The following is a 25,214-nucleotide window of genomic DNA, read 5'->3' on the forward strand; positions in this document are numbered from 1 at the left end:
TGGTGGAGGCTCCTTCTTTGGAGGCTTTTAAACAGAGGCTGGATGGCCATCTGTCAGGGGAGATTTGAATGCAATTTTCCTGCTTCTTGGCAGAATGGGGTTGGACTAGATGGCCCAGGAGGTCTCTTCCAACTCTTTGATTCTATGACAGCCTTGTTTGCGCTTCGCTCTGGGAACCATCCCTTTCCTTGAGTTCCTGAAAATTGTCCCCCATTTTGAGCCCCTTGAAGAGGGATTGAGCCAGGTTCAACCAATTCGTTTTTAAGAATTCTGTATTTAATTCAGTTTAGTATCTAGACCTTGTGGATTTGACTTGCTAGGCTCTGAATGCCACACGCACTTGAGTCTTCTCTTCATCTGCTTCATGGCTGCCAAGGAGCAGGTTTGGCTCGGCTACTTGAGAGGGGACGTTCCAGAGCCATCGTGTCTGTTGCCCTAGGTAGTTAATGATTTTGGTGTCTTCAAAATTATTCACTCTCATTCATTCATTCTTTCATTCAGTTTCATTCAAACCAGATATCATATCAAATCTGCACGTTATATTTCTTGTGACAAGCGGATGGTGAATCCTGGGTGGCATATGTTGTTCTGTGTCCGAAAGTAGAGCTGATGTGTTCTCTCCAGTGCAGTTTTCTGAATCAGCACCCCAAATAACCAAACCAAATCTAATGTTGACCACAAACTGATTCGTAACCCTTTGGGTCCTAATGTTGGAGAGGGGTCCCTGGCCAAAGTGGCCCCTGGTCCCAAAAAAGGTTGGGAGCCACGGCACTAGACAGACGGCACAAGGGATTGCAAAGGGAAGCCTAGGCAAGCCGTGGGAAATTCAAACAGGGACCCCGCAGGGATGCCCGCTCTCGCCTCTTGTATTGATAAAACTGCTTACAATACTGTTAAGGGACATCAGAGGTGAGGAAATGATTTCTGGAAAAAGGATTGAACAGGAAAATATAATTTAAATATGAGAAAAGAGTAAATATAGAGAGGTCTAGAAGGTGAAGCGTATGATCTTAGCTTTCTTTGAGACTAGATTGGGAGAGACCAGAGGTCACCTATCTTCCCCCCTATTTTTCTTTTTCCCTCACTCACTTTTTAAGAAAAGGATGTACAAAAAATGAGGGTGCAGCTAGAAGCAATGTTACATGGAAATGAAGTCTGTATAAGTATGAGCACCAATGGAAACCAGGAGGGCCTTCTCTTCTGCGGTCTCCCCATGATGTGCTGCCCTCCTCTCCAAAGCCCTCCTGGTGCAGAGGTTGGTGCAATCCCAGTCTCCAGGTCTGCATTATCTTGCCATCCTTTTAAAATCAATTATAACTCATAAAATGAAAAATAGTAAAACCTAAACAATTGTGTTTCGGGAACAGAAGCTCGTGTTTTAAAGAAACACATTTTTCAAAACAGACACACCACACTGCAAAACTGGAGGTAATCCGTGAAGCCTGGGGTGTCGGCAACACATCCACCGCTCCCCATTCATGAGCAAAGGAAGGGCGGGAAGGATGTCAGTGCCTTCGGGAGGCAGGAAGAGGAGGGCAGGGGGGGCTGCAAAGAAAGGAGGGGAGGGTGGACTCAAAAGGAGAAGGCCCAAAAAGCCACGCGGAGGAAGAATCCCTGCAGCCTCAGAAACGTTATGAGTCTGGCCTTCCAAGGAGGAGAAGAGCGTGCTTCCCCTTTGAAGTCCTGTGTCTCTTTCCTGCAGGACTCTAGAGTTTGTAGTTGAGAGAGGCCCAGGACCCCCCTGGCTGAGGATTCGAAAGGCCCCTCCCTGAACACCTGGCAGTGTAAGAAATCGCACACAGAGAATCTTTGTGCCTGTCCCCTTTGTACCTGAGGAAGGATTGTTCGTAGTTTGCCAAGTGTCACCAGGCAATGGGCAGCTTCCCTCTTCCTCTTGGTTTGCTACAGCACTAGACTTCCTCTTCGTGTTCCATGAGATCTTTCCCTGTTCAACTCCTGAAGAGATTTCCCTCTCATTTCTCTGGCAGGTAACTTCGGAACAAGTTCTGCGAAGAACGCCTTGTGAGAGCTTGGCCTGAGGAGTGCTGTAACTTCAAAGTGACTTCAAGATACACAGCAATGACAACAAGAAAAAATAAGTACTAGAGAAATATATTTGAAGTTACATTCCTGTGCAGTTAAGAGAAGAAATAAGATTTTGCTGTAAAAAGAGAGGCTTGGGAAAGCAAGCAGAAGGCTACAGCAATACAAAAACCGCTGTTCAGGAGGTTATATCTGTGAACCCCTGGCATCATATTTGAATTATAAATGTTAAAAAATGGCAAGCACTCTACCTCCCTATCCTAGATCAGACACAGGGGAGAAGTTACATCAGTGTATGGAGTGTGGAAAACAATTTGATTGGGAAAGTTCTCTTACTGTACATGAACGGACCCACACAGGGGAGAAGCCGTATCAATGCATGGAATGTGGAGAAAGCTTCAGTCAAAGTGATAGTCTGCGTTCCCATCAAAGGATCCACACAGGGGAGAAGCCACATATATGCATAGAATGTGGAAAGAGCTTCAGTCTGAGTGGCACTCTACGGTCCCATCAAAGGATCCACACAGGGGAGAAGCCATATAAATGCATGGAATGTGGAGAAAGCTTCAGTCAGAGTGGCCATCTACGGTCCCATCAAAGGATCCACACAGGGGAGAAGCCATATAAATGTATGGAATGTGGAGAAAGATTCAGTCTGAGTGGCCGTCTACGGTCCCATCAAAGGATCCACACAGGGGAGAAGCCATATAAATGCATGGAATGTGGAGAAAGCTTCAGTCAGAGTGGCCATCTACGGTCCCATCTAAGGATCCACACAGGGGAGAAGCCATATAAATGTATGGAATGTGGAAAGAGCTTCAGTCGCAGTGGCCATGTACGTTCCCATCAAAGGATCCACACAGGGGCGAAGCCATATAAATGTATGGAATGTGGAAAGAGCTTCAGTCAGAGTGGCACTCTACGTTCCCATCAAAGGATCCACACAGGGGAGAAGCCATATAAATGTATGGAATGTGGAAAGAGCTTCAGTGAGAGTGGCAATCTACGTTCCCATCAAAGGATCCACACAGGGGAGAAGCCACATAAATGTATGGAATGTGGAAAGAGCTTCAGTCACAGTTGCACTCTACGTTCCCATCAAAGGATCCACACAGGTGAGAAGCCACATAAATGTATGGAATGTGGAAAGAGCTTCAGTGAGAGTGGCACTCTACGTTCCCATCAAGGGATCCACACAGGGGCGAAGCCATATAAATGTATGGAATGTGGAAAGAGTTTCAGTCAGAGTGGCACTCTACGTTCCCATCACAGGATCCACACAGGTGAGAAGCCATATAAATGTATGGAATGTGGAGAAAGCTTCAGTCGCAGTGGCAATCTACGTTCCCACCAAATGACTCACTCAGTACAGAAGCCATAGAAGTGCATAGAATGTGGAGAAAGTTTCAGTCAGAGTAACTATCTCGATTCCTTCCAAATCTATCTACATTGCTTTCAAAGGAGCCACATAGTAGAGAAGCCGTATAAATGCACGGAATGTGGGAAGAGCTTTAGAGGATGTTCAGCATACAATCAACATCACAGAACTCATGCGCCGCTAGAGGAGACCTGCCTTCAGTTTCTGAGCTCTCTTTCAAAAAATATTGGAAGGAAAGAGGAAGGCTGGCACCTGGCTTTCTCTCTCTCTCTCTCTCTCTCTACCATGGACTAGTTTGTGTGGCCTTGGTCGATGGCTACTGGGAGCAGGTCTCACTCAGAAGGGGATTTTTCTCCGTATTGCAGCAAGCTCCGAAGGGGTTCCCCTAGCCTCCTCCATAAGAAACCCATCCCAGGCTTCTAGGGTGATCTGTGGAGGTTTGCTGAAAGGAGCAGCAGCTGAGGTCTCTGGAGAAAAGGGTTCTGAAAAAGAAGAGCTCTTTGGTAGCAAACAATGTCATCTCTTCATACCCTCGTCTCGCGTCTTGGCTCTGTTTCCCCTCGGTTAGAATTTTGGCCTCCAACCATGTACCTGCCACCCTTTTCTGGACTTTGTTGTATCCTGAATAGTTCTGGACTGACTTCCGGTTTCATTTATGAACCAGGACGTTGTTTGTATGCCTGACTTTCTGGCTTGACTTTGGGACTCTGAATTCGGTTTGTACTCTTGTTATTTTATCAGCTCTGTTGAATGAACTCCTGGCATGTGACTCTGGGACTGTAACCTTTCTTCTTGCTCCTGACCTGGATCTGCAGTGCTCTACAATTGGACTCCTGACCTTAATTAACTTGTCTTCATTGTTACTCCGACTGTGTTGCTGCAATTGTATTATTTTACCAGGACTGGTGCAATGGGTTAAACCCTTGTGCTGGCTGAACTGCTGACTTTGTTGTGGAATATACGTTAGAGTGCTTTTGGAGAAGGAAGAAGATGGAGAGACAGCATGTCTGATTTCCAGGCATTTATTCCTATCTCTGCAGAGTATAGGGTTTACAGCAAACAAGGGGCTGACACCTTGGAGGTCTGAATGGCTTCAGTATTTATAGCATAATATTAACCTTTCCACACATGCGCAGAAAGAGTCCGACATTTACACAATACAATCATTAATAGGCGTTTCCATATATAGTTGCCAAAAACATCTTTATCAGGTCTTGGCAGCCACGTTGTGAACCCAAACATCTGCTTGATTATGTAACTTATCCCAACCTTCACCCGTTACCCTAAGATGACACTTATAAGTGTAATGCCTTAAATCTCTAATTGACTTATAACTTTTATATGCTTATAACATAAGATTTGATCAAGGCAATCTCCTTTAGTTAATTCAGCCTTATAACTTCATTATAACGTATTTCTTAATATGAAGATCATGAAGGAAATTACTTAGGATAAAGCTTTTCTGAAATTGCCTGCTATTTACGTTAAGTGGTCAGAGGATGGCGTTCTCTCACCATTTGACCTTAGATGTTCCAAGTCTTGGCTCTATACTGTTGATCTCTTTGTCCTGCCAAACTTCTCTTGTTGACTTCATATCTAAGTAAACATCGGCTACAGCAAACACTTCTGACTGACCAAGGTCCAGTGACGATCAATAACATCTGTAGGTTTCTCAGGCATGAGGAAGTTCCCTCTTTAGAAATGGTCTTTTCCTTTCAAAGGATCAGGTGAGAACTTAAATCTTCTATTTTATTCTAAATTATTGTGATTTCCCTTTATTATTATTTTATTTTCTGCTAATGGCTGCCACAACTTGAAGTTTGGTGGATTGAATCCGCGAGACAGAGAGAGCTCCTATCTGTCAGCCCTAGCTTCCCCGTGCAGTGACACGAGAGAAGCCTCCCAGCAAGATGGGAACACATTTGGGCATTCCCTGGGCAATGTCTTTGTAGACGTCCAGTTCTCTCACACCAGAAGCGACTTGCAGTATGTTCTCTATTCATTTCTGACACTGTAAAAAAGCCAGACTGAAGACTTGTAAGTAAATATGGTCTGGGTTTATCTTGTGTTTGTTTACTAAACCTCAGGCTTTATACCGGGAGGGCTCTGGAACGCGAGACCATGAGTCTTGCTTTGTGTGTACTTATCGCTGCTTAGAGTGAACCCCTTTTCTGTATTTGAGGCTGTTTAATGATTTTAAACCCAAAACTAATTTTTCCCCACACACGGATAATATAACCATCAGGGCATTTGAAAAGGTGGTTGAAAGAGACATAGACAGACTGCCCCGGAACAAAATTTACACCCGTTCCAACATGACATCCATCAAAATGAATACCATAAAAAGATTGGCCAACATGAAAGGATACATCTGGAAGAAGGCAGATAAAGGAGGAGCAATAGTTCCATTAAACGAAACGGATTACATCAAAGAGTTAGAGAGACACCCAGGAGACACTTCTTTCTATAAATCTATCCCTAAGGATCCCACAGAAAAAATACGTTTTTTAATCTGAACAGTATGTACAGAAGGACTCACTTGAGGATGCATCTCCGATCAGCAATTTGAATTTCTGCCAAACAAGAATCCCAGAATTCCAGTGTTTTATGTTCTACCTAAAATACACAAAGGAAACATATTTCCCCCAGGGAGACGAATTGTATCCGACTCTTCCTCCATCCTGGAACCCCTAGAGCGGTTTTTGGGTTATTATTTACAACCATTTGTACCCCTCATGTAGTCTTATATTAAAGATACTAAACATTTCATAAAGATCATAGAGGACCTTACCATACCACCACAATCCATCTTAATGACTCTGGATATAACATCATTATATACCAACATACCATTAGATCGAACTAGAACAATAATTTTGGAATTACTAAACATACGTGAGCCCCAAACACCAGCTTCTCATATTTTGATGGATTTGTTAGACATTGTCCTGGAATATAATTTTTTCAGATCTAAAACCCAATACTATCTACGGATTTTTGGTGTCGCAATGGGAAGTCCTTTGGCCGCTTCAGTGGGAAATCTTTTTATTTCAAATTTGGAAGAAACCCACATCCTAAATGACACAAAAAACATTTTTTTACCAGATATTCTATACGATGGCAGGTTTATCGATATTTTTTTAATTTGAAAATCAAAAGAATCTGCAATCTTCTTTAGTACTTGGCTCAACACAAGACATGATAACACCAAATTCACTGGTAACCATAGCCATACAAATATAAACTTTCTAGAGGTCATGGTATATAAGAAAGGCAATAAGAAAACCCATGGATAAAATTCCATCATGCATTGCAACACCTACCACCATAATGTTGCAAGTTGCTTCTGGAATGAGAGAATTAGCCGTCTACGAAGACATTGCCCAGAGGACGCCCAGATGTCTTGCAATCCTGTGGGGAGCCTTCCCTCATGTCCCCCCAAGTGGCCAGCTACTGATCAAAGGACATTTAATAGAATGCCAAGTTTGTACTTTGTTTTTTCTTTGCTTGATTGTTTTTTTTAATGCAATACAGCTGTTTGGTTTGCTCCTACATGATAAATAAATGCCACCATCATAGTTTAAAAACCAACTTACCTTATGCCACACTTATGAGATTAAAACGAAAACACACACGAGGAGGTCACACCAGAGGTCATTACTTTTTAGAAACATTTCAAAGAAAAAGGGTACCCCACAAGTATCATCAATACTGCTATTAGAAAAGTTAAGTCCACAGATAGAAATGATTTACTAAGAGATACGGTGAGGAAACCTAATAACCATATTATATGGCCACTTATGTTAACCCCATATTCTCCACACATCACCAAAAGAATTAGAAAACACCAGCACTTGGTCAGTGACACTCCAGAATGCAAGAATGTACCAATGATAGCCAAGAAACGAACCCAAAGTCTTAGGGATATGATAATCAGATCTGACTTCACAACCCCCTATACTATCAGCAGATCTAGTCTTAGTGGCCACACGAGTTGTGGGCATTGTGCATGTTGCATTCAGTCTCTTAAAGTAAAACAGTTCTCACCCCCCACAATGCAACTCAACATACAACTTTGTAGTTTCACCAACTGCAATACAGAGTAAGTGATGTATGTCATACAATGTCCATGTTCACTGCTATATGTAGGCATGACCTCCAGACCTTTAAAAATTAGAATTCTTGAACATAGATCCTGCATTAGAAATAAAACCATTGGCTCAACTCTTTATTCCTATTTCAGTGAGAAATCCCATTCACTCACTAGCTTCAGATTTCGCGCTTTCGAAAACGTAACCACACTACCCCACCAAGACTTACAAATAATTTTAATTCAGAGAGAGGCTTTTTGGATATTCAGGTTACATCCCGTTTCCCCAGGTGGATTAAACGATAGATTAGATCCCTCTTGTTTTCTGCATTTGACCTGTATCTTTATAAAGGGAGGCTTCTCCATGGGTTTTTGCTCGCACTTGAAAAACCTGCAAACTCATGGCTATGGGAAGTCTTTGAGCAGAGCAGAGCCATTCACTCCTCTGGAGAAAGTAAGCGTTTTAATTCTGCACAATGATTGTTGTTAATGTAACTGGGTGCTATTATAGCATATCTACTTTTGTTGTCCTTTTGAATCTAGTTTGTTAATTCTTTGGCAGATATCAACTTAAATTGATGAAATAGCAAATAAGTGTTAACTTTCCAAAGAAGTGATAACGAGGAACTGTTGAGAACTCACAGCATGTTGTGAATGAGAACTTATTGTTTAATGTTTATTGTGGATGCTTTTCTTGATTGAATAATTGATGTTTATATAGATTTAGCCCATGGTGTTGAGACAATAATAATCTTACTGTATATAATATATGCATTGTGTTATTCAGTGCTATAATTGGTTTAGTTATTGAATGACTTAACACTTATACATTGATACATAGATATCTCTTGCTTTATCTTTTATACTGTTTAATCCCCACCTTTGGCAAAGGGTCCATTTGGATACACAACACATCTCCCTAATTGCAGAGAATGGAAGACAAAGAATGGTGACAACGGCTGATGAAGATTCACATGCATCAGTCGAGATGAACAAATTAACGAAATTGATGAAGTATAGAACAGCATTTAAAGGAACAGAGATAAAAATCATGTAGTGAGTGAGAGGTTTATAGACTAGTGTTTGTTGTGTGATAGTTTCGCTCTTATTGTGCAAGGTGTGTGTCCTTCACATTACATTTGTTAAGTAGTACTTTTTTTTAAAGTACCAAAATTATAATTTGTGTAAAAAACATTAAATACCAAAATTGTAATTTGTGTAAATATGCTTTTTTTTTTGTTTTTTTGTCTTTGGATAAAAAAATTGTGTGTTTTTTTAATCAAAGTGTGCTACATCAGTTTAGAAAAACCAGTGTGATTCTAGGTTGTCCCAATGGGAGCGTGAGGTCTAGATCCGGGTAAGTTTTAGTCGACTTGAAGCAGGCTTTTTCTTTCCCTGAGCAATTGCTCAGAGGCTCAGCCAAAATGCTTCGTTTCAGTTCAAATTGCGGACGCAGATGAGTCAGGAAAGACAGCCAACTGGGTTCAGCAAGAATATCAAAGTTTATTTATAGCAGCTGCTAGTGGCTCTCCGACACAACAAATGGCGTCTCTGGGAAAGCCCACCAGCTTCAAAGGTAGTGTTCCTTTTATACATCAAAAGGGGTTCGGCTTTAAGAGCCGCCCCGAAGATTAAATCATTGGTTAAGAAAGCTGTCAATATTATAGTTATATTAAGCAATTAGCTCATACATTTTTAAGTTTCGCTTCGCAATAAGCAAGCCCCTTCTTGGAAACATCTCAAGATGCCGACATGCAAAATACAGCTGAAAACATCTGCTGATCTTGGCAAGTTCTAACTTTAGCCTTGGCTACTTCCTTTCTGCAAAGTTGGCAAGTCTCATGACCGATTTTTCACCCTTTCACGAAAAACTCATCTTGAGTCTGTCTTTGTCTCCCATATATGGTCAAGTCCATCCGTTCTCTTTTCCTACATGCAAACCCCGGCAGCTTTAGTAAAACTAAAGCTGTGCTTTTTACCTTTTCTATAGCTGTACCTTTCTGCATATCTACAGCTGTACCTTTCTGCCTTATTCCCACATGTTTTTGTTTTGCGAAGCGGTTTACAAAAGCGAGAGCAAATCAGCAAGGGTTAGATATTACGGATCTCTCCAATTATGTCTTTTAATGAGAGCTATCTTTTTTACCGAAGCTGCCTGATGCATATATCTCTGGCAAACTTGAAGCAAAATTGGAAAACAGCACATTAGCAACAAAAAGACAAAACCGCATAGCATAATCACAAGTATTATTTCTCTAAGCCATGATGCTGAAGGAAGCAGAGACGTTAACCATGAGAAAGGTTGCCATCCATCTTCCTTTACGTTATGATTTATTAACTCTTGCAATTTTTCCAAATCATCTTCAATTGTTTGGTTCAGATTATGAAATTGGACCACGCACTGGCCCTTTATTATAGAACAGAATCCTCCTTTTGTTGCCAACAAATAATCTAGGGCTAGCTTGTGTTGCATTGCCATTTGGCTTAGTTCTTCAATTTCTGATTGTAATTGTCTAACTATTTTTCCTGTGGCATTTATGCTTTTCTCTAATCTACATGTGAGTCCCATGATACTCTTTCTGTTTTCTTGGGCCATTATTCCAGGATAGGACCCGAGGGTTAGGAGCCCTGTTATTAATCCTCCTCCTATCCTTGAGCCTCCAGTTTCGGACAGTTGTGAGTCTATAATCACTTCGTCTGAGCACTCAGGTCCTAGGGGTGCTATGGCTTTCAAAGATCTCTGAAGCCTCCTAGGGTGTTTAAGGACTCGTACAGGGAATGTCAGGTATCCTACCCCAACACACTGGTTTCTTCCTGGATGAAAATTGGTTGCCCATTTATCAAAGAAAAACCACATATTGGGATCTCTAATATGCCATCCTGAACAAATACTGCCTCCATTTCTCAGGGATGTGTAATTTGACTCAAACAGTGGGTACTCAGGGTACAGTTCCTTCCAGTCCGTGTCGGCCAGATTTTGTTTGTTAACATATGTAGAGTTATAGGTTCCATACAAATAAAACTTGTCCTGACAGTGAGTGTAATTTGTCAACCTTGTTAGGAAGGCTTTTCTGTGCTCCCAGCCTTTCCATTTTTGATTCCATGTACCCTTGTTTGCACAACAAAAACACATTCCTCTCGTGGTGGCAGTATATCTTATTCGTCTAAATTTAATGTGTTTTAATCCATCGGGGACCTGAGAAAATATGGTGGGATTTTGAATAGTTCCTTGTAACCCCCCCCCCCCCCGAGCACCACCTGGGGGTCAGCTATTAGGGTAGGGAGGAAAGAGAAGTCACCTACTTTCTCTGGATGTTCATATAGGAGTGCCACATCTTTTCCATGCTGATCAAACATGAATCTAGCATGCTCTTTTAGCCAATTTCCCTGTATCATAGTGATCATGTTTATAAGCATCATATATCCAAAAACCGTTCGAACTCCTATTGGTTTTCTAGGGCATCTTTCCCTCCTCCCTATTATAATCTCTATCCACCACTTCCAAGATAGGGCTTTCGTTGGGCCACACTGCGTCATACTTGACCTGCGACGATCTGTTGTTCCCGAAGAGGTCAGCTTCATGGCCTTGTTGACCCCTCAGGGAGTTGCCGGACGATCCTGAGTCTCAGGTCACTCTGATCTGCCTTTTTTTATCTCCCACATGGGGGGTGCCAGCTTGGCACGGGTGTAATGTATCCAAGGTTTAACTTCCTTCACTTTAATGGCAGTAGGGGTTGATATCAGCACAGTATAGGGCCCTCTCCACTTAGGTCCTAGTGGGTCAATCTTCCACTCTTTCACAAGCACCTCGTCACCTGGCGAGAAACAATGCAAAGGTGTGGTAGGATAGGGTGGATTTAACTCTGAAGTATATTGTGCAATTTGTTTTATCTGTCCAGCCAGGGCTTGCACTTGTTGAATGGTTTGTTTATCTCCAATCACATGTTGGTCTCCCCCTTTGTCCAGTATCGACCTCAAATTTAATGGTGGTCTGCCATATAGTCTCTCATAGGGGGTCAGACCTGTTCTTTTGTGAGGGGTACACCTTACTCTCAATAGTACCATGGGCAGTATTACAGTCCAACCCAGCCCTGTCTCTTGACAGATTTTTGACATAGCAGTCTTTAGAGTCCGATTCATTCTCTCAACTTTAGCTGAGGACTGGGGCCTATAAGCGCAATGCAATTTCCATTTTGTGCCCAATATTTGACACAGTCCTTGAATCACCTTGTGTACATAAGCTGGACCGTTGTCAGACCCTATTTCTAATGGTATTCCAAATCTGGGGATTATGTCCTTCAAAAGTGCTCTTGAAACTTCTACTGCCTTTTCAGTTCGGGTTGGGTATGCCTCTACCCACCCGGTGTAGGTGTCCACAAAAACAAGCAAATATTTGTAGCCCTTTTGCGGGGGCATCTCAGTAAAATCAGTCAAAATTGCCTCGAATGGGACGTTGCCTATGTGTTGAATTCCTGGTGGCTTTAAGGGTCCTTCTCGAGGATTATTCTTGGCGCATGTCCAGCATCGGTGTGCTGCTGCTGCTGTCAGGCTATGGAGTCCATCAATGTACATTTGCCGTTCTAGCAGCTTAGCTAAGGCTGTCTTACCCAGGTGTGTGTTGGAGTGCATATGTCGGACTATGTGCCACGCCATATCCTTAGGGACATAAACGCGGTTATCTGGCATCACAATGACCTCTCCCTTCCATTCTCCTTTTTCCCCCAAAGCCCAATTCTCCTCTTCTTTTGTGTATGTAAACTTTTCTAATGGGGGATCTCTTATTACCGTCACAGCCAACAGGTGCTGCTTATTGTGGGGGTGCTTAGCTGCCTCTCTTGCGGCCAAATCAGCTAGTCTATTACCCTGTGTCACTGGGTCTTCTCCCCTTTGGTGTCCTTTGCAATGCATTACAGCCACTTTGTCCGGGTCCCATACCGCCTCCAGGAGGGCCACAATCTCAGCTGCATTTTTAACGCCCTTTCCAGCCGACGTAAGGAGTCCCCGCTCCTTGTACAAAGCTCCATGGGCATGGAGCGTAGTAAAGGCGTACTTTGAGTCCGTGTAGACATTGACCCGTTTTCCCTTTGCCAACTGCAGTGCTCTGGTGAGGGCTATCAATTCAGCCCGTTGAGCGGAGGTTCCCGGGGGGAGCGACTCTGCTTCCAGAATCTCTCCCCCCCCCTGTACCACCGCATATCCTGCACGCCTCTCACCGTTCTCCATGAAGCTACTGCCATCCGTGAACAGGGTCATGTCTGCCTTGGACATTGGTACGTCCTTTAAGTCAGGTCGGCTGGAATATACCTGTTCCATCACCTGAATGCACTGGTGGACTGTTTCCTCTCCTGGGGCAGGCAACAAGGTGGCCGGATTTAAGGTGGCACAAATTTCTAGGGTCACCATCGGGTTATCACACAACACCCCCTCATATTTTGTCAGTCTCTCATTTGTGAGCCAGCGCGGTCCCTTGGTGTCTAACAGCGCCTTTACATGGTGTGGTACTTTGACGGCCAGTGGCTGTCCTATAGTCAATTTACTTGCTTCTTTTATCAAATCTACTGCTGCTGCCACTGCACGAAGACAGGGCGGCATTCCCTGTGCTACCGTGTCTAACTGTTTTGACAGATAAGCCACTGGTCTCTGCCATGATCCTAATGTCTGGGTAAGCACCCCTATAGCCACTCCTTCTTTTTCAGACACGAACAAGTCGAACGGTTTTTCCAAGTCTGGGAGCCCGAGCCTCCATTCCTCTTCCATGGGTATTGTCAATTCCATTTGGCCATTGTCTAAAAATTGGATTTGTGCTCTTAATTTTGACAAAATGTCTCTTCCTAATAATGACACTGGGCAATCAGGGTGATATAGTAATTTATGACTCACATTATGGCCTGCCAGATTACATGTCCGTTCCTGTAGAAAAGGGCATTTCTGAATTTTTCCTGACAGCCCCACCACTTTGGTGACTTCTGTGCTGGTAGGACCAATAAGTTTGTTCACCACTGATCGTTCTGCCCCAGTGTCTACTAAAAAGTCAACTTGCTGTTCCCCTACTTCTATAGTGACCATCGGCTCCCCGGGGTCCAGCAAAACGAGAGCCTGGTCGGTTCATTCCTCTTCCTCCGCATCCTCCCATTCTTCTTCTGCTATTGCAGCCACTACTGCTTCCCTCTTCTGGTGTGGAGTATAGCCTCCACTGTCTCTTCCACATCCTCTATCTCTTTCTCTGCCTCTGTCTTGACCTCGTCCTTCGCCTCCTTCTTCTCCTGACACCTTCTCTGTACATTCTCTCTTTTAGTGCCCATAGCCACTGTTAGCGGGGGCGCATTGGGAATTGCATATCGCTGTCCCCGGTAACTATGTTCTTCCGCCGGCTCTTCTTCCTGGGCAAGGACCTTAACCTTGACTTTCCTTTCCTTTTTTCCTTATCATCATATACTGCACTTTTTACACTTCCGGACCCAATCAGGATTTTGGGTCACCACGTTGTCCCAGGCATCAATATAAGTATATTGATCCAGATGATGGTTAGCACAAAATTTTTCTACCTGCCTAATCTTCTTTAGGTCCCACGACCCCTCTGCAGGCCACCCAAAAGGAAAGGTGGGCCATTCTCCTATGCACAGATTCCTTAATCTGTAGTCCTTAAAATCCCCTGGATCTCCCTGACTCGATGCAGCTACAAACTTGTCAAAGTTGTCTAGCATACACTGAAGCGGAGACACTGTCTTTGAGTTCCTCCCACCCATGGCCTCTAGTGGGGAGCAAACCTTGACCTAGACGCCCGGACACTCGACGGCACGTTTTAGGAACTGCAAGGTTTGCCCCGTCCTCCCACTACCCCACGGGATACTTAGTGGTCCCCCTTCCCCCAGCGCTGGTGTGTGTTACCTAGTGTCTTACTTGACCACTTATACTTGCCGGGTCTCTGTAGACGTTGGAACAACCTTCGTCCCCCGGACTTTCCTCCTTTTGGATCCTTCTTATCACTCCTCCACTCCCAGTTGATTTCTTGAGAACCCGAAGAGTTGCGATTTACCTTGATCAAGCAGCACTGACAGAAGAGGGGAGTGTCGCAGCCGGCTATTAGTCGGGGGCCCCCTTTGTCTCGGCTAACGGCAATCGCCTCTCGCGCCCCTGATGCTGATCAAAAATCGTCTTGCCAACAAGATCCGTCTCCCCTGACTCTGGCCCGTCTGAATCAAATCTCGGTGGAACCTCCAAAAATGAAGCAGGCTTTTTCTTTCCCTGAGCAATTGCTCAGAGGCTCAGCCAAAATGCTTCGTTTCAGTTCAAATTGCGGACGCAGATGAGTCAGGAAAGACAGCCAACTGGGTTCAGCAAGAATATCAAAGTTTATTTATAGCAGCTGCTAGTGGCTCTCCGACACAACAAATGGCGTCTCTGGGAAAGCCCACCAGCTTCAAAGGTAGTGTTCCTTTTATACATCAAAAGGGGTTCGGCTTTAAGAGCCGCCCCGAAGATTAAATCATTGGTTAAGAAAGCTGTCAATATTATAGTTATATTAAGCAATTAGCTCATACATTTTTAAGTTTCGCTTCGCAATAAGCAAGCCCCTTCTTGGAAACATCTCAAGATGCCGACATGCAAAATACAGCTGAAAACATCTGCTGATCTTGGCAAGTTCTAACTTTAGCCTTGGCTACTTCCTTTCTGCAAAGTTGGCAAGTCTCATGACCGATTTTTCACCCTTTCACGAAAAACTCATCTTGAGTCTGTCTTTGTCTCCCATATATGGTCAAGTCCATCCGTTCTCTTTTCCTACATGCAAACCCCGGCAGCTTTAGTAAAACTAAATTTTACCTTTTCTATAGCTGTACCTTTCTGCATATCTACAGCTGTACCTTTCTGCCTTAGACTCTCTTCTATGCTATGATCTGACCTCCCCTGGAATGACCCTGCGTCCAGTTCCAGGCAGCAGAAATCAAGCAAGATTTTGAGATGCTAGAATGTCTCCAGAGAAGGGCGATAGGGAATGGCCGAGGGAGCCGGGTATGTTTGGGAGAGGGAGAGAGGAAGAGGGAGAAGGGAGAAAGGCATAAAGCATTTGGAGAGGGAGAGAAAATGTAGGGAAAGCGTTTGGAAGAGAAGAATTAGTGTTGGGAAACTGCGGTCAATTTTTTAACAATTCATTTCATAAGTGAAACTGACTGGGAGACACTGGTTGGTTCGTATGTGCATCTTTGGGCCAGGCCAAAGTTACCTCTAGCCTGGGTTTAAGCGTGCCTGCCTGCTACAACTGGTGCCTTGTGCTCGGTAGCAGACTGGTGAGCAATCTAGCTGCCACCTGTTGGACTATTTGACGCTTCCTAACAGTCTTCAAAAGCAACCCAAGATGGAGTGTTCGGCCTTACAGAAGACCTCTGTCTTGTATGGATTCAGTTTCAATTTGTTTGCCCTCATCCAGTCCAGTACGGCTGCCAAGCATTCATTCAGGACCTGAAGAGCCTCCTTAGCAGTAGGTGGAAAGGAGTAGTAGACTTAAACGTCATCTGCATACAGGGGACATCGTACTCCGAAACTCCGGATGAGCTTTCCCAACAGCTTCATGTAAATGGTAAATAATTTATTTTATAACAAACCATTTATATAACAATAAAACCAATCAAACCTCCTTGCAATTTGGACATTGGGGTAAAATATCCTCGATCCTTGTCTCCAGGGATGAAGACACAAACATATATTCTAGATGCCACGAAGAAGAAAGCCTTTGCCTTCAGGTCTCAGGAGACTTACTTCTCGGGGACCATCAGAGGAAATGAACCACATGTGTATACATTCCTTTTCCTTATATTATTATATAGAAATAGATGGCTGAATAAACATGGATGGTTGTCTCTTGGGATGAAGAGGGAGGGAGGGAGGGAAGGGGAGAGAGAAGGACCCTCCCCATTTTGGAAAATGGAATTTCTAACCTTTTGGAAAAACACCTTTTGGGGTCACAATTGTTTAGAAAAGCTGGCCTTTCAGAGAAGAGCCAAAAACCCTTTCTTTCTTTCTTTCTTTCTTTTTTTCTTTTGATTACTTCTACCCCGCCCTTCTCACCCCCGAGGGGGGACTCAGGGCGGCTTACAAAGAAGGCACAATTCGATGCCTATGTCAAATATACATGCATACAAAACAGCAATTAAACAATTAACAGGTTAAAACCATCAGTACATACATAGAGGAGAATCATCTCTTTTGGTATACAACCAGATATAATTATGCAAGGCAATGGTTTCAGTTGTTAGACTGAATAACCTGATATCTCTGATTTGCTAGGAAAACAGAGATTTACCTCTGCATAAGAACAGCGGAGCTTCAGAAGTGTTCCTCGGTGCCCAAAAACATATAGACTCCCCCATAAAACAAACTGTTTTACGTCATGCTCTCAAGAGACAACATGAAGTAGACTTTGATTAAAAAAAAACTATAATTGGATTTACTCATGGCCTTCATGTGTTCAGCAGACACAGGTACAAAACATATCAGTCCAGTTTCAGATATGTTTGAGAGAATTCTCTGTGCCATCCGGCCAGGGCATCTCTCTTGTAACAAAACAGCTATCAACAGGTCACATAGTCAAAAGGAGAGAGAGAGAGAGAGAGAGAGAGAGAGAGAACGTGTGGTCTGCAGCTCATTTTATAACTTCTCAGGAAGCATAGAGTAAAGGAAGCTGCATACCAGAACATACAGACAGGAAACAGTAAGTAACAGGATCATAGATAAACATTACTAGAGAAGGCTTGAAGATCCTCCCATCTTGGAAATTCCCTTTTTGCCTTGATGATGCGAAGTGGGATCTCACCTCTATCAGTCATCTCCCCCTCCCCTTTTTAATTCTTATTTTGATCTTAATACTGAATCGCACATGATATCCAGTGTCATAATCCATCCTCCCGCCCCTCTCTGCCATTCTTCCTTCCGCTTGCCTTTCCTTCCAGGCCACAGATCTCTCCTCTCTCTGGGCTCTCACGGGTGAACATGAGCCAAGCATGTGATGCAGCAGCTAAATAAGCCAATGGGATTCTGGGCTGCATCCAACGGAGTCTAGTGTTCGGATGGAGGGAAGCCATGGTGCCTCTCTGTCCTGCTTTGGTTAGACCTCACCTGGAATAACCCTGTGTCCAATTCTGGAAGAAGCAAAGGCCACCAACCAGCACAGATGTCCTCTGGGACCATAGGAAAAGATGGGGTTGGAAACAGCAACTCGAATGGCATCCTGCTTCTCACGAAATGTGCGGAACACAACCTTGTCATCACCAACACGCTCTTCCGTCAGAAAAACAAACGTTAGCATGCTGAAAGAAGCACAGACCACCAGCATTGAAGTGATGGTCCTCCGCTGGACTGGCCATGTTGTCCAGATGTCCCACCACCATCTCCCAAAACAGTTGCTCTATTCCGAATTCAAGAACGGAAAACAGAATGTTGGAGGACAGGAAAAGAGATGGAAAGATGAGCTCAAAGCCAACCTCAAAAACTTTGGCATAGACACTGAGAACTGGGAAGCCCTGGCCCTTGAGTGCTCTAGCTTGAGGTCAGCTGTGACCAGCAGTGCTGTAGAATTTGAAGAGGCATGAATGGAGGGTGAAAGAGAGAAACGTGCCAAGAGGAAGGCACGTCAAGGCAACCCCAACCGGGACCACCTTCCACCTGGAAACTGATGCCCTCACTGTGGGAGAACATGCAGGTCAAGAATAGGGCTCTGCAGTCACCTACGGACCCACCACCAGAACCCTGAACTTGGAGGACCATCAGACTACGAGGTATTGCCTAAGTAGGTACCTCTCTGCCAAAGACCATGTGGATCCAGAACACTTTTCTACAGTCACTGATAGACCCATCGCCCAGATTCCACCCTTGGAAGACAACCCGACTTGGACACGAGTGATAGCCGATGACGAAGGTGATGAGAGGATTGTAACAAAGGCCTGTTGGGTAACATGACTCCTCTTATGAGATGTTTTGAACCATATGGGAAAGCGGCAGGCTTCAGGGTTCACAAACGAAGGAAGGAATGCAACAAAACATGTAGGTCTGGGAGTTGGAAGAACCATCTGGACACAAAGGGGCCAAGAGAGCAAGTGATTTAGGACTAAATTCATGTAACAAGAAGTCCGTTTTATTCAAAGATAATCATGAAAAGACAGAGAAAAGAGATCGCCTATGATGATGATGATAGGAGATAATCCCCAGAAGATCTTAGGGTCCTAGATGGTTCATAAGGAGAGATATGTTTGGACAGGTAAGCAGATACACTTGTAGTAAAGTCTGATCTTACACCTGGGTGGAGGAAAGACTTTGAATACAGTGTTCCTTCACAACTTCGCAGTTCGCTTTTAGAGGACTCGCTGTTTTGCGGATTTTTGAAAAGGCGAAAAGTAGGCAGTGTACAAACACACAGAGAGAACATTTGTCGTGGGTTGTTCTATAATGGTGTCGAATTCTTTGATTTCTGCAGAGATTGTTTTGAAAGAGTCCAACCTTCTTCCATTGGGAGTCTCCTGCGGGGCCGAAATCAATCCAACAGCAGCAATAAGGATTGTGGGCATTGGCTCTCTTGGGTCCCATTCCCAACAGGGTCAAGATATCCTTAACCAGTAGCTGCCAATCAAAGTGACCTGAACCCCTTCAAGCCAGGGCAGGCAGAGGCGATCCCTGTTCCTTTCCACACGCATATATATTTACGATGCCATGAGGAAGAGGGACTTTGCCTTCAGGCTTTGAGAGACTCCTTTCTCTGGGACTCCAACTCCCAGCATCCCCAACCCTGGTGCCAGGCCCTCCTGCAGGGATGATGGGAGTTGTAGTCCAAGGGGGGGCATTCCCTCCACTCTGCAGTGGGGATTCCCAGGCTCCAGCCCTCTCCCTTGCTCACCTCAACTCCCAGAAGCCTCAGCTCAAAGGTCGGGGATTCTGGGTGATGGAGTCCCAGGAGGGGGGAGAAGAGAGAGAGGGGCTCTGAGGAGGGAGGTAGAAAGGAAAGAAGGAAGGAAGGAAGGAAAAAAAGGAAGGGAGGAAAGAAGAAAAGAAGGAAGGGAAAAAAGGAAAGAAGGAAGGAAGGAAAAAAGAAAGGGAGGGTAGAGGGAATTTATTTATTTATTTATTTATTTGGCAGTTTTGTATACCGGTCTTCTCACCTCCATTCGAGGTGAGAAAGTTTCCAACATCAATATTACAGACAGTCATTAAAACATCATATTTCTAAATCACACTAAAACATTAAAACATGAAACAAAATAGCATAGACTCCATATCTGCCTGAGGAAGGAAGGAAGGGAAAAAGGAAGGGAAAAAGGAAGGACGGGACGAAGGTAGGAAGGAAGGAAGGGAAAAAATAAAGGAAGGAAGGAAAAGAAAGGAAGGGAGGAGGGAAGGAAGGAAGGAAGGAAAAAAGAAAAAGAAAGGGAGGGAGGAGGGAAAGAAGGAAGGAAGGGGGGAAAAGAAAGGGAGGGAGGGAGGGAGGGAGGGAGGAAAAAAAAGAAAGGAAGGAAGGAAGGAAAAAAGAAAGGAAAGGAAAAAGGAAGGACAGGCCGAAGGTAGGAATGTAGGAAGGAAGGAAGGAAGGAAGGGAGAAAATAAAGGAAGGAAGGAAGGAAAAGAAAGGGAGGAGGGAAGGAAGGAAGGAAGGAAAAAAGAAAGGGAGGGAGGAGGGAAGAAAGGAAGGAAAAAGGGAGGAGGGAAGGAAGGGGAAAAAGGAAGGAATGAAGGAAGGGAAAAAATAAAGGAAGGAAAAAGGGAGGGAGGAGGGAAGGAAGGAAAAAGGGTGGAGGGAAGGAAGGGGAAAAAGGAAGGAATGAAGGAAAGAAGGAAGGGGAAAAAGAAAGGGAGGGAGGGAGGAAAGAAGGAAGGAAAAAAGAAAGGGAGGGAGGAGGGAAGGAAAGAAGGAAAAAGGGAGGAGGGAAGGAAGGGGAAAAGGAAGAAATGAAGGAAAGAAGGAAGGAAGGGAAAAAGAAAGGAAGGGAAAAAGGAAGGACGGGATGAAGGTAGGAAGGAAGGAAGAAAGGAAGGAAGGAAGGGAAAAATAAAGGAAGGAAGGAAAAGAAAGGGAGGAGGGAAGGAAGGAAAAAAGAAAGGGAGGGAGGAGGGAAGGAAGGAAAAAGGGTGGAGGGAAGGAAGGGGAAAAAGGAAGGAATGAAGGAAAGAAGGAAGGGGAAAAAGAAAGGGAGGGAGGGAGGAAAGAAGGAAGGAAAAAAGAAAGGGAGGGAGGAGGGAAGGAAGGAAGGAAAAAGGGAGGAGGGAAGGAAGGGGAAAAGGAAGAAATGAAGGAAAGAAGGAAAGAAGGGGAAAAGGAAGAAATGAAGGAAAGAAGGAAGGGGAAAAAGAAAGGGAGGGAGGGAGGAAAGAAGGAAGGAAAAAAGAAAGGGAGGGAGGAGGGAAGGAAGGAAGGAAGGAAAAAAGGGAGGAGGGAAGGAAGGGGGAAAAGGAAGGAAAGAAGGAAGGAAGGGAAAAAGAAAGGAAGGGAAAAAGGAAGGACGGGACGAAGGTAGGAATGAAGGAAGGAAGGGAAAAAATAAAGGAAGGAAGGAAGGAAAAAAGGAAGGGAGGGAGGAGGGAAGGAAAACCAAACCCAAAAGCAGCCTCTTGGCTGGCTGGCTGGCTGGCTGGCTCTCTGCAGCCCCCCCCTCCTCCTGTTTGGATTGTTTTGATTTCTAGGCCCTGCCTTCCTCACCGGCAGTGACGCACTTCCCTCCGAGCTCACTTCCGGAAGAAGGAGGAGGGGGTTCCACTTCCGGGCGCGCAAGGCCTGTGGCTGTGTCCCACTCCCTCCTCTAGGAAGAGCCCACCTCCAGGCAGATGGGAAGTCTTGAACCTGGAGCTCCTTTCGTTTTGTGTGTTTCCATGCGCATTCTTTACTTCAATTCCTCCCTCCCTTTCTTCCTTCTCTCCCTCCCTTACTTCATTCCTGCCTTCATCCCTTCCTTCCACTCTTCCTTCCTTCCTTCCTCCCTTTCTTCCTTCTCTCCCTCCTTCCTTACTTCATTCCCCCTTCATCCCTTCCTTCCACTCTTCCTTCCTTCATTCCTTTCTTCCTTCTCTCCCTCCTTCCTTACTTCATTCCCCCTTCATCCCTTCCTTCCACTCTTCCTCCCTCCCTTTCTTCCTTCTCTCCCTCCTTCCTTACTTCATTCCTCCCTTCATTCCTCCCTTCATCTCTTCCTTCCTTGCTCCCTTTCTTCCTTCTTCCCCTCCTTCCTTACTTCATCCCTTCCACTCTTCCTTCCTCCCTTTCTTCCCTCCTCTCCCTTTCTTCCTTCTCTCCCTCCTTCCTTACTTCATTCCTCCCTTCATCTCTTCCTTCTGCTCTTCCTTCCTTTCTCCCCTTCTACCTTCTCTCCCTCCCTTTCTTACCTTTTCTCCCTCCTTCCTTCCTTCATTCCTCCCTTCATCTCTTCCTTCCGCTCTTCCTCCCTCCCTCCCTCCCTTTCTTCCTTCTCTCCCTCCTTCCTTACTTAATTCCTCCCTTCATCCCTTCTTTCCGCTCTTCCTCCCTCCCTCCCTTTCTTCCTTCTCTCCCTCCTTCCTTACTTCATTCCTCCCTTCATCTCTTCCTTCCTTGAGAACCACTGGTCTAGAGTCATTCTCTCCTGACGTTTCACCTGCATCTATGGCAAGCATCCTCAGAGGTAGTGAGGTCTGTTGGAAGTAGGAAAAGGGGTTTATATATCTGTGGAACGACCAGGGTGGGACAAAGGAGTCTTGTCTGCTGGAGCTAGGTGTGACTGTTTCAACTGACCACTTTGATTAGCATATAATGGCCTGGCAGTGCCCGTAGCAATCTTTTGTTGAGAGATGATTAGATGCCCTTGTTTGTTTCCTCTCTGTTGTTGTGCTTTTGTAATACTGGTAGCCAGATTTTGTTCTTTTTCATGGTTTCCTCCTTTCTGTTGAAATTGTCCAGCATTTCTGTGTCCTCAAATAATCCCTGCAGCCTCAGAAAAGTTACTGTCTGGCCTTCTGAGTAGGAGAAGGACGTGCTTCCCATTTGAAATCCCGTGTCTGTTCCCTGCAGGATTCTAGAGTTTGTAGTTGAGAGAGGCCCTGGACCCCCCTGGCTGAGGATGATAAAGGCCCCTCCCTGAACACCTGGCAGTGTAAGAAATCGCACACAGAGAACCTCTGGGCCCCATCCCCTTTCTACCTGAGGAGGGATTCCTCGTTTATGGGCAAGTGTTAAAGTATTCCTCAGCAGGCAATGGGCACCTTCCCTCTTCCTACAGCACTAGACTTCCTCTTCGTGTTCCATGAGATCTTTCTCTGTTCAACTGCTGAAGAGATTTTCCTCTCATTTCTCTGGCAGGTAACTTCTGAACAAGTTCTGCGAAGAACGTCTTGTGAGAGCTTTGACTGAGGAGTGCTGTAAGTTCAAAGTGACTTCAAGATACACAACAATGACAACAAGAAGAAATACATACATTTCAAGCTAGATACATGTGGAATGAAGGGTGTGCTGAAAAAAGAGAGGATTGGGAAAGCAATAAGAAGGCTACAGCAATACAAAATCTGTGCTATTCAGGACGTTTACATCTCTGAACCAGGGGCAAAAAGTTTGAATTCAAATATAAAAGAATGGCAAGCCCTCTACCTCCCTTTTCTAGGTCAGAAACAAGGGAGAAGTTACATCAGTGTATGGAGTGTGGAAAACAATTGAATAGTGAAAGTTCTCTTACTGTACACGAACGGACCCACACAGGGGAGAAGCCACATAAATGCATGGAATGTGGAGAAAGCTTCAGTCAGAGTGGCCATCTACGTTCCCATCAAAGGACGCACACAGGGGAGAAGCCACATAAATGCATGGAATGTGGAAAGAGCTTCAGTCGCAGTTATGGACTGTGCTCCCATCAAAGGACGCACACAGGGGAGAAGCCGTATAAATGCATAGAATGTGGAAAGAGCTTCAGTCACAGTCATACTCTACGTTCCCATCAAAGGACGCACACAGGGGAGAAGCCATATAAATGCATGGGATGCGGAAAGAGCTTCAGTCACAGTCGCAATCTACGTTCCCATCAAAGGACTCACATAGGTGAAAAGCCACATGAATGCATGGAATGTGGAGGGAGATTCAGTTGCAATGACAACCTACATTTCCATCAAAGGACGCACACAGGGGAGAAGCCACATAAATGCATGGAGTGTGGAGGGAGTTTCAGCCGCAGTGATATTCTACATTCCCATCTAAGGACCCATACAGGGGAGAAACCATATAAATGCATGGAATGTGGAGAAAGCTTCAGTCAGAGTGGCAGTCTACGTTCCCATCAAAGGACACACACAGGGGAGAAGCCACATAAATGCATGGAATGTGGAAAGAGCTTCAGTCAGAGTGGACATTTGCATTTCCATCTAAGGACCCACATAGGGGAGAAGCCACATAAATGCATGGAATGTGGAAAAAGCTTCAACCACAGTGGCAATCTACGTTCCCATCAAAGGACGCACACGGGGGATAAGTCATATAAATGCATGGAATGTGGAAAGAACTTCAGTCACTGTCAACATTGGTATCACCATCAAAATACCCATGCAGGCAATGAAAGACAAGGACATGGAAGGGGTAAAGGGGTGCTACAGGAAAGTAGAAAGCTAGAGCAGAAGGAAAACGAGGACAGCACCCAAACGGATGAAGAAAGAGAGAAATATGATGAAGAAGTGGAATAAGAAGATGAAAAAGCGGGGGAATAGACTAAAAAATTAAGTAACATTGGGAGCAATGAAATTTTTATTTAGAAATGCAATTTTTTTTTCTTACTGGGATGGGTGAAAGGTGGGGGGGGGGGGTAGGGTAGGATAGTGTCGATTAAAAAGCCTATACAAAACTTAAAAATTATATCTTCTAACATTAATGGTTTAAATAATGGCTATAAATGCAAGAAAGTGGTTCATTACTTGCAGAAAATCAAAAACAGACATAGCATGTTTGGTTGAGACACCTGATTTATGAGGATAGTCAGCTGTTAAAAAAAGAAAGGTTGGGCCATTTATTTACAGCATGTAACAACAAAAAGACCAATGGAGTACTGTTCTATGTAAGAAAAGATCTGGCACCAGAGAAAATATTTTGTGATGAGGAAGGTAGAATATTAATAATAAAGGTGTGTATTCAAACAAAAACGTGTACTCTTAGTAGGAGTGTATGCTCCCAACAACAAACAAAAAGTATTCAATAAAAAACTAACATGCATATTAGCAGAATATGGTGAAAAGGAAATGTTATGGATGGGGGATTTTAATGGAGTCATGGTGCCCAAAGAGGATAGAGATAGTAAAGTAAAAAAGGACAGAAAGGAAGGCATACTCCCGGGATCTTTCCTAAGGGAAATTCAGCATTGGGAACTGTATGATATTTGGAGGGTCCATAACCCAACAAGAAAAGAGAATTCATATTATTCACATAGACATGGTACACCCCAAAGAATTGACTTGATATTTGGCACTAAGGAACTAGTGGAGAAAACAGAGAAGTTTGAGTTATTACTTAGAGTATTAGCCGACCATAACCCGATATTAATGAAATTAAGAGTGGGATATTATTATTATTATTATTATTATTATTATTATTATTATTATAACTTTATTTGTACCCCGCTAGCATCTCCCAAGGGATTCGATGCGGCTTACAATAGGCCGGAGCCCAACACAATACAACAACACAATACATAGCAAATAAAACAGTTAAAGCAGAAAACAATAGCA

At 44.2% G+C, this 25,214-nt stretch overlaps 2 protein-coding genes across 2 annotated transcripts in view; both read left to right on the forward strand.

Moving 5' to 3' along the window:
• The window catches only part of LOC137095995 (zinc finger and SCAN domain-containing protein 2-like), a 49,181-nt gene extending 40,457 nt beyond the window's left edge, over positions 1–8,724 (forward strand). Inside the window, exon 2 of the mRNA XM_067463280.1 lies at positions 1,989–8,724. Coding sequence (XP_067319381.1) covers positions 2,279–3,424 — 1,146 coding nt within the window. The 5' untranslated portion in view covers positions 1,989–2,278 and the 3' untranslated portion in view covers positions 3,425–8,724. The remainder of the gene's footprint in view (positions 1–1,988) is intronic.
• The window catches only part of LOC132766310 (zinc finger protein 180-like), a 30,036-nt gene extending 5,813 nt beyond the window's left edge, over positions 1–24,223 (forward strand). The window contains exon 2 of the mRNA XM_067463282.1: positions 22,816–24,223. Coding sequence (XP_067319383.1) covers positions 23,085–24,179 — 1,095 coding nt within the window. The 5' untranslated portion in view covers positions 22,816–23,084 and the 3' untranslated portion in view covers positions 24,180–24,223. The remainder of the gene's footprint in view (positions 1–22,815) is intronic.
• The last annotated feature ends 991 nt before the right edge of the window (positions 24,224–25,214 follow it).

This window comes from Anolis sagrei, chromosome 2, assembly GCF_037176765.1.
Source record: "Anolis sagrei isolate rAnoSag1 chromosome 2, rAnoSag1.mat, whole genome shotgun sequence".
Lineage (NCBI taxonomy): Eukaryota > Metazoa > Chordata > Lepidosauria > Squamata > Dactyloidae > Anolis > Anolis sagrei.